Source organism: Mycetomoellerius zeteki, unplaced genomic scaffold (genome assembly GCF_001594055.1).
Source record: "Mycetomoellerius zeteki isolate Tzet28-1 unplaced genomic scaffold, Tzet1.0 scaffold219, whole genome shotgun sequence".
In the NCBI taxonomy this organism is placed as follows: Eukaryota; Metazoa; Arthropoda; class Insecta; order Hymenoptera; family Formicidae; genus Mycetomoellerius; species Mycetomoellerius zeteki.
Genome location: NW_017257161.1, coordinates 319,847 through 328,992, shown reverse-complemented (window position 1 = coordinate 328,992; position 9,146 = coordinate 319,847). Strand labels below are relative to the sequence as shown.

Sequence of the window (9,146 nt, the reverse complement as noted above, 5' to 3'; positions counted from 1 at the left end):
CTGGATCAAGCGCTGGCATAAGTGCGTTGCAGTCGATGGGGAGTACTTTGAAGGGGACAATATCACTTTTGATGAATAAACTTGTATTTTGAATTTTCTAAATGAATTCCGGGAACTTTTTGATCAAAGTATTTGAGAGGAATGAAGGAGCATCCGTGGAACGACTTAGAATCGACAATAATCGCCATATCAAGCGCTCGTATTTGACCAATCAGTACGTTGGACAAAATGAATCGTAGCTTGGTTCAATACCCGGAATCGCGATGTCGCGAATTCTGTATCCCACCCATAGTCTCAGGTTAGATCGAAACTGGGAAGCGGTCGGATCTTCCTGAGACGTAAGGGCCATCACACATAAAATGACATAAGCTGCATAATCATAGCATAAGGCCGCTGAACCAATGAGCATCTTATGTGAATCAATATGGCGACATTATGCTGGATGCTGTTCAGCAGTCTTATTAATATAATCTTACGTTTATGCTCTGTTATGCATTTCATGTGTGACAGGCTTAACACTTTCCATGAAATAAAGAACTTTGATTGGATGAATTTCTTATGCCTTATGTGTTATGCGTTATGCAAGAGTCTGTCCTCCCCGCTTTATCGTCGCGCAATCGCGAGCAGACACGAAGCGAAGCACGGGCTGCGCAGCTGTCAATTATATACATGCTTGACGCACATTACCGTATGGCGTATACGCGGTGATTGGCGATCAAAACATGATATGACATGATAGAATAGCCGAGAAAGATGTGGGGAAACTATTGGGGTGTTTACAATGTGTTGTGTGCGTTGATCACTCTCGTTCACGGACACGATTTTCGACACTTTGACGACACGGTCCTATTCAAGATCAACTGGCCCGGGAAGAGTGACGCAGATTTACTGGTGAGTACACCCGGCGCAGATCTTGGGTCTGTTTTTTATTCCTTACATTAAATCTCACTAGAACGCTTTCTTTCGAGAATCGGAAATCCAGTGACCTAAAAGAAGAAGAAGAAGAACTCTTTCTCATTTTCACCACATATTAAATGTATCTCTATCTTCATGTTCCAAAAGTGTACACTAGTTCAGCCACAAAAGCAGATCCCTTATCTAACCGATCCCCGTAGACTCTTGAGCGACGATACCGTGATTTGTCCAACGTATGCTTCGAGCCTTTTTTTTCTTTCAGGAACCTCACGCGAACGCAGAGCCGTATTTCATAACCACCGCCAACAACGAGCGGTACAAGTGCGTTATCCCGGACGCAACCGAGCAGGAGCACGAATATAGCGAGACGTACGATGGGCCAAATCCAATACAGCTACTCCAACCGATATTTGCTCAAAACAGTTGCTCTTATAGGGTATGCGACATAAACATTTATATCATCTATTTATTTTTATTTTTCTTGATACTAATTTCTTTTTGTGGTACACTCCCATCAGCTTAACATTATATTTGTCGCATGACAATTTTTTCAGGCGTTTTAATTGACTGCACTCTCTAAATTCTTTGGAGTCTTACTTCAAACAATTTAGAGAACAGGACAAAGGTTTTAGGATCTCTCTATTCTATAGTTAATTAATAAGTTTGGAAAATTTGTTGTACGACAAATGTAATATCAGCTGTCGATAAAATATTAGCAATTTGTCTACAAATTGTTGGTAGATTCTATTAAAATGTTCAGCAAATTGATATTAATTGCATTAAGCTTGCCTGCATTAAACTTGTGTTGTGCTGATAAAAAAGCTTGCTGACATAATAAAAGAACAAATTGTTTGAAAACCGATAAAAACCAATCAAAATTTTAGTCGGTTTTGATTGGTTCTTGCTGTTAATTTGCTATCAGATTGTCAATAAACTGTACTCCGCTGTTACAATTTGATGTCACATTTTGTAGCAGATTTTATTGTATATGTGCTACTATTTTGATGTCATTAAATATTACAGAATCTGTATTAAATTTGATACCTTTTTATCGACAAAATTTGCAGTAAGCATTTAACGAAATTTATTTTTAACAGACTTAGCTGACTGGGTTTGTACAGTATAGATCAAGGGACGTATGTATGTCCTAAAGACATGATCAGACAGACTGGAGATTGAGAGATTGAGATTAAGATTGGATTGGAATTTAACTAATCAAAGCAAAATTCACTAAATTTGAGATTGATTTTATCTTTTCTGATTGATTAAATTCTAATCCAATCTCAATCTCAATCTCTAGTCTGATCACACCTTAAGGACGTTCCAAAGACATCCCTGAGATAAAGTGTACTATGTAGATTTTTATTAATAAACATCGCTCGTCGCTAATTTCTTATCTGAATTTAATTTTGGCACATAGCTAGAGTCATACTGGACTTACGAATTGTGCCACGGTAGATACGTACGGCAGTATCATGAAGATAGAGAAGGGAAGAAAATTAAGATGCAGGAATATTACCTTGGCACGCTGGACAAAGCGCAAAGGGTGAAACTCTCGGCCTATTACGATGAACAGGCAAAGAATCCAAACAGGAAGTTAAAAATACCCATCAAGAAGATCGACGGGATTAACATGCCATACGTCGAAATCGAGATGACTGACGGTACAATGTGTGATTTGAATAACAGGCCGAGAACTGTCAAGGTATTGTATGTCTGTTATAAACATGGTAAACACGATGTGTATTCGCTAAAGGAAACCATGTCCTGCGAATACGAAGCGATCGTTCTATCGCCGGTATTGTGCAATCATCCCGATTACAAACCACAAGACACCGGTGAGAATCAAATTACGTGTCAGCCTGTGGATAATGCACAAAAGAAACCAAAGTCGCTTATGATGATGGAGCTAGAAAGTCTAAAAATTCGACAACAAGCGAGGGTAAATCTGCAAAGAGTTTGGTATTTGCAGACTCTTTTATTAAGCTTCTCTTTACTTTCTACCTTAAAATATTATTTGACGCATATTTATACTTTATTTACGCGTATATATTAGTAGCTATATCTTTTCTGTTTTTTATTAGTTGAGCCAAGTATTATGCAAAATAACGGTATGTATTAAGGGGATTCTAAAGTTGTGTGTTTTATCGACCGAATGCAATTATTTTTTATATTTTTTATATTTTAACTGCCTTTACATATTTAAAAATTCTTTTCTATAATTAAAATATAAACAGTAATGTAGTAAATTTTATGTCAAAAATGAAAAAAAGAGTTGGAAAATTACAGTTTTGTTATCAACTTGACTCAACAATGGTGTTGACTTATAATATTTGCTTTATATAGTTTTATACTTTGTACGTCTAAAACAGTCTTGGTTAGGAATTACATGAATAATGTTGAGTTTTTTTGGAATTAGGTTTAGATATCTAATATGAAAAATTAGTTACTTAGAAAATTTGTGCGTATGAATGCGCGCGATATTGATGCAGTAATGTATAATAATATGTTAATGACACATAAATTGTATGATGTAAGTCCTGTTAAGTCAGTAAAACAAACGACTTTAAGATCTTTTTAATAGCAGAGAAGCTTGTGTCACGTAAAGCTTGTGTACTAAAATTTGTTAATGATTTTAGATCTGAAAATTTCACAATACTATAAAGAACACTGCTTCTATTCTTTAAACTATTAGTACACTTAGATTTAACTGAAGCTTGTATAATTTTGATAAATAATAGCACTTTAATAGTATTCTGTGAAACTTTAGTTTTCGACACTAGGCATTTTATTTCTTTCTTTTCGTTTCAGTTTACCATTTATTTACTGTCTTAATTATTTGTTGCACAGGATGACAAGGCGCAGAAAGTGTATGCAATCCTCCATGTAGATAAGGAGGGCCAGGTCAGAATATTTTGCATATTTGGGAACAAGATTAACGCTTGTTGATCATTATGTAGTACCATTAGTTTGTACAAATGTTATTTTCATTCTGTCCCTTCTTAATCTACATATTCCGATACGTTGTCCAGTATTATTTCACCAATGTTTAATTCGCCCTTTTTAGCATTTGTAAAATTATATTTAGTATTATTACATAAGATACAATTTCTTAGTCTTACATATATTGCTAGTATATTTTAAATATTGTGCAATTATGTTATGCCATTATCATTTCTACGTTGTATAATAATAACAGCATTGAATGAGAAATACATAATAATAATAATAAATAATTACTTTATATGCATTTGAAACAATCCATTATATCATGCTACATTTACAGTTTATCATGTACAGTTTGCACATTAATTGTATTTATGCACGATGATAATTCTTTTTATAATCAAATAAACAAATGAGATCTTTTCCATAAATGTTAATTGTATAGTTTCATCTCAATATATTGTAATGAATTGATTACAGGATGGCGAGCCAAGAGTGAGGGTTGAGATACATCCATTGGATGTTCCGGATAAACATGATAATATCGATGAATCTATTAGTGCAATGCAAACTGATCAGAATATTAGTCCTGCCGAAGTTAGTCCTGTCCAGAATTTCCTCAGTGGAAAGAATTGCCTGCACGGAGTATGTATCTTCAGTTATCATTTGTTTTGTTCTCGTTGACCAATATATTTTTTAACGGTGTTTTCTTAATTATTAGGGCAATGGCTGGTGGAAGTACGAGTTTTGTTATGGGCGTTCTGTTGTTCAGTACCATATAGAACGAGATGGTACAAAGACGATTGTCAATCTTGGTAGATTTGACAAACAGAAACATTTGGAATGGATCGCCGCGCATCCACACAAGAAACCCAAACCATTAGAATTAAGGAAACACATCTCACACTTTTACAGCGACGGAAGTAGCTGTGATAAGACTGGAACTTCTAGACAAACTGAAGTATGCGTTGCTATGAAGTTTGAAAGATATTGTTGATTTGGAAAAAGATAAAAATCACCTTCCATTTTCACTTTATGATAATTGCAAGAGAAACTTTTATATTTTTATTGATTGTAATAAAACAAATTGAATATTTTCTTAATAACTGGTAAAACATTTTCCAAATTAGGATATCTGTTGTAATATTTAAAATGCTTTAAAATGCTAAAATTCTTGAGTTTTGATCTGCGTTAATCTTCTTCCAAACCAAAAATGGCTTCTTATAAATGTCTATAGATATCTATAATTTTATTTCACTTTCCTTACCGTTTGTCCTTGTTTTAGGTAAAATTAAAATGTGTGGAGAATCATACTGCAAGTCCATCTAGTGTATCGTTATTTTTATTGGAACCAAAAACATGTGAATACGTTCTGGGAGTCGAATCACCGTTAATCTGTGATATCTTAGAATATGCCGACGAAAATGGACTTCTGAACGACAAGTTCGAAGCGAATTTCGATAAATTGAAATCTATGGCCTTGCACGCAGAACAGGACAATTTAGACGAACGAATAGCTAACGGAGATGATTAAAATAATTGATTCGTCTTCTTAATGTCGGTTAAAAATCATTAAAGCCATTATTGTTTAAATATCGTAATTCTAAAAAAATGTTCATTGTTTATTGAATGTAAAAAGAATTACATTCTATAAAACAAATAAGTGAGATTGAAATTAGTTAACTATATTAAATATAATTGTGTTTGATCATTATAAAAAAAACTTGCATTCCAAACAATCTAACAATATAAGTATTTAATAGGTTCCGCGTGTAAATATCCTCTCGTTTGTAAAAGTGCATATCAAAATCGTATTCCAGTACATGCGATGCTTATATGTCAATATCCAAACAAATTTTTGGAAAATGTTTTTTTTAGCTGAATCAGAGATATACATGAAACTTTCTATTTCGACTTATCTTTTTTCTATCTGAATCGGGATACATGAAATAAAAGCTTCTAAGATTCTACAAAGAAGACAGCGTTTCTGAGAGAATGTCCAAAATTTTTAGTATACAGTATTGTTTTGTTTACTCCTGGTCAGGGATTAAAGGACGTCTTTAACCGACGTTCAGGCCGACGCCAACGCGGAACTGCTGCTTCTTGTGATTCAGGAAGCCGCTTATGATTAACGAGGCCCCAGGGATCGGGTGCAGCCTTTTCTCGAACTCGGCACCCATGCTGGTCTCCGAATTGACGAATCCCCGGCAGATAAAGTCCGCGTACGGGATGTCGACGCGGTACACGATTGTTCCTATAGACTCGTGTATCCGTGTATTTGTCTCGATCTCAACTCCGAGCTGTAACTGCTTGCTCGCTTTCCGATGGTAACAGATGTGGATGCCAGCCTCGCCGAACGTAGCGGACAACGTGGTAGGACCGGTACTGTGCCGGAATGCGGCACACATTACTGTCTGCTGACCGCCAGGTATTAGGGAACCACGTAAACACGCGATTTCCGTGCCGAGAGTGATCCTTGGCGTAATTGCCTGCAAGTAGTGCAACACCAGTGTGCCATGCAGTTTTACGAGGTCTGGATTCGCCAGGGTGAGCGCCAAGGTACAGTCGTCCGAGCGGTACTCCAGTCCGGAACTGAACGCCTTGTATTTCTTGTCAACGATCTGTGTAGCGAGCTTGAATCTATATCTGCAGCCGAGCGTGTGCACGAAGCTGGCTCTCATGTTACCGCTGGGCGTAATCTCACCTGAGATCATCGGGTACTTCTCCGTGAATCCCACCCGCTTGGTACCAACATAATTCACACCGAACTTGAGACCGTACGGTGTCACAGAACTCAGGGTAATCCTATAAGTCACGTTGAAGTGCTTGCTCAGAGTTTTCTTCAACAGTAGATATGCGCCCTCGAAGTTTTGCGGATAGAGCTCCTTGGTTTTTGCATGAAGATCCTCGAAGCTGCTGGGGTTACCAGGTTTTCTGTCCACCTCTTCGAAACAGAGAACGCATGGCGGTTCTTCCTGGCTGACTGGGGTCACGAAGAGCTCGCGTTTGTTGATAAGCGCTTGGACGATACCCATTATGACAGGAACATCGTTTTCCGATGAAAAATCAATTTATTTTAATATTAATCTATCAATTTTTCAGCACGCGCGCATTCGATACGTATCGATCTTCATTCTGTGCTTGGTCTTCAATGTCAATATTAATTCATTAATAAAAATTGATTAAGGATTATTTTAATGATGAATGATAGTTGTTATTTTTCAGATGCAAAATTATATGCATTATAATATACATTTCTTAAGAATCAGCGTTACATGCCTATTCTATAGATTTAAAAATATTAAAATATTTCCCCATAAATATGGAATCTTCAAAAATTTTAAAATATATAATTCTAATAAATGGAGAGAATGCACTATACGTATACGTACAATCTACGTGATTAATATATTTTAATACGTTTTTTAAATATTCTTTTTAGTGATTTTTTTCTTTAGTTTTAAGAAAATAGAAATCTATCAATTTACTGTAATGAACGAAAGTTTTTAAACAAACAAAGTTTTCAACAATTACAATATATTTTAAAATACATTTTATATATTTTTTAATATACGTAATTTTATAGTTAATTTTTCTTGAGATATTTTTTCTTCGTTTATACGAATGATTTTTTTTTCAATTTTGCTAGATAGATTTGTTAATCTTCATTCCTTCATAATTTTATCTTATATTTTGTTTACATTATTTCTACATTACATTAAAAATAAGAAAAAGTAAGTGTAGCGATCGTGGCATATAGAGCGTTGCGTCGCTGATCTGTGCACGTGTAAAGATCTGAGTTTAAATCTACCGAGAACTCAAAACACACATATCAAATTTTATTTGATATCACTTCTCGGAAGGTAATGGCAAACTGAAAGTATCTTTGTCATGATAACTTTTTGATAGATCGTTTGGATCCTGCGTTAAAAATAAGTCCCACATATCAGTGGATACATACATATATATAGGTATATGCAAAAACGTGCTGTATCTTTAAATATTGTGGTATTTAACGCTTTGAAAAAATTATTTAATGGCGTTTAATGTGTATTACATTGCGCATTGCAGGATCGTGTGAATTTTGATATTATCATTAATAGTATTCTTAGAAATTCATACAACGGTAAATGAAATTATGCGAATTAAAATTTCGCTGTATGTAATATACTTTAGACACCATTAGATAATTTTTTATCAAAACGTTTAATATCACAAAATAAAAGTACAGTACATTTTTATATGTTTGATATTTTTAATACTAAGATGTTTGATACAGTGACATATCAAAATTTTCATGAAGCTAAATGAAATAATTATTTAAAAAAAATTCTTGTAATATAATACATTCCAAACATCATTAGAAAATGTTTACAAGACGTTAAATATTACAATATCTAAGAATACAGTACTTACGTATAATATAATTATCCACTGATATATAGAACTTAATTATTTTAACGCCGGATCCTAATCGGCTATATCAGAAGAAGTTTTCATAGCAAAAATACTCTCAGTGGTTTTACCATTGTCTTTCGAGAAGTGACAATCAAATAAATCTGATATGTGTGTTCTGGATGAATTTTAGGACCCTGATTTTTAGTACAATCAGCCATGCAACTCTCTACTAATGTACCTACAAGACTTTATATACACATATCTCATTAATAAATTTAGAAATAATTCTATAAATAAAGATATAAATACGGCTCTGAAGATAAATCTAATAAAAAAGAAAAAATATGGTCAATAGAGAGTCAACGCGGTTAACGATGTGCAAAATTTTTTTATTTCTAAATTAAACTGTAGACGTTTCGAGCAATGATTTCGGTCCTTTTCAATGCAAATTACATAAATGAAAAAAAAACTAATACATAATATAAATTTTTAATACATAATATAAATAAATATTCTAAAGATAAGATAGTTACATATTAGCAGCGCATGATAGCTTGTACAATCGTCATCTTGTTACTGTTCTAAAAAGAAATCCATAAAGGTGTTGTATGATAGTGGTCAATTGTTTGATAAACCAATGTATAAACGCCAGTCATTTTCCATAGAATTATTGTAACTTCAAACGATGTATCGTCAATTGAATGAACCATTGTTAATAATTTTTCTGTATAATTTGCATTGAAAAGGACCGAAATCGTTGGTCGAAACGTCTGCACTTTAGTTCAGAATAAATAAAAAATTTTTGCACACCGTTAATCGCGATGGCTCTCTATTTAGACCAGGCAAATTAGCTCAATTTTAATGAAAAAAGGAAAAAAAATTTATCC

The 9,146-nt window shown here is 34.1% G+C and overlaps 2 protein-coding genes across 3 annotated transcripts; one reads left to right on the top strand and one right to left on the bottom strand.

The window, feature by feature from the left end:
- Positions 1-618: 618 nt before the first annotated feature.
- Positions 619-5,436, top strand: LOC108722786 (endoplasmic reticulum lectin 1). 2 transcript variants are annotated; one of them, XM_018448079.1, is made up of 7 exons: positions 754-891; positions 1,178-1,351; positions 2,336-2,857; positions 3,766-3,819; positions 4,342-4,506; positions 4,583-4,822; positions 5,147-5,436. In XM_018448079.1, exons 1-7 carry the CDS (start codon positions 754-756, stop codon positions 5,393-5,395), a joined length of 1,542 nt encoding a protein of 513 aa, XP_018303581.1. In that variant the 3' UTR covers positions 5,396-5,436. The 2 variants fall into 2 exon arrangements, with proteins under 2 accessions (XP_018303582.1, XP_018303581.1); XM_018448080.1 differs by lacking the exon at positions 3,766-3,819 and having other exon boundaries at positions 619-891.
- Positions 5,437-5,577: 141 nt separating this feature from the next.
- On the bottom strand, positions 5,578-7,056 carry LOC108722780 (mitochondrial import receptor subunit TOM40 homolog 1). The gene has a single exon (XM_018448073.1). The coding sequence runs from the start codon at positions 6,894-6,896 to the stop codon at positions 5,922-5,924; it is 975 nt and encodes a 324-aa protein (XP_018303575.1). The 5' UTR covers positions 6,897-7,056; the 3' UTR covers positions 5,578-5,921.
- Between the last annotated feature and the right edge of the window lie 2,090 nt (positions 7,057-9,146).

Coding starts and splice junctions, on each gene's coding strand:
- LOC108722780 (XM_018448073.1), bottom strand. CDS start 6,896: ATGGGTATCGTCCAAGCGCTTATCAACAAACGCGAGCTCTTCGTGACC.
- LOC108722786 (XM_018448079.1), top strand. CDS start 754: ATGTGGGGAAACTATTGGGGTGTTTACAATGTGTTGTGTGCGTTGATC. Junction 1,352..2,335: donor AAAACAGTTGCTCTTATAGG/GTATGCGACATA, acceptor TTTGGCACATAG/CTAGAGTCATACTGGACTTA. Junction 4,823..5,146: donor GAACTTCTAGACAAACTGAA/GTATGCGTTGCT, acceptor TCCTTGTTTTAG/GTAAAATTAAAATGTGTGGA.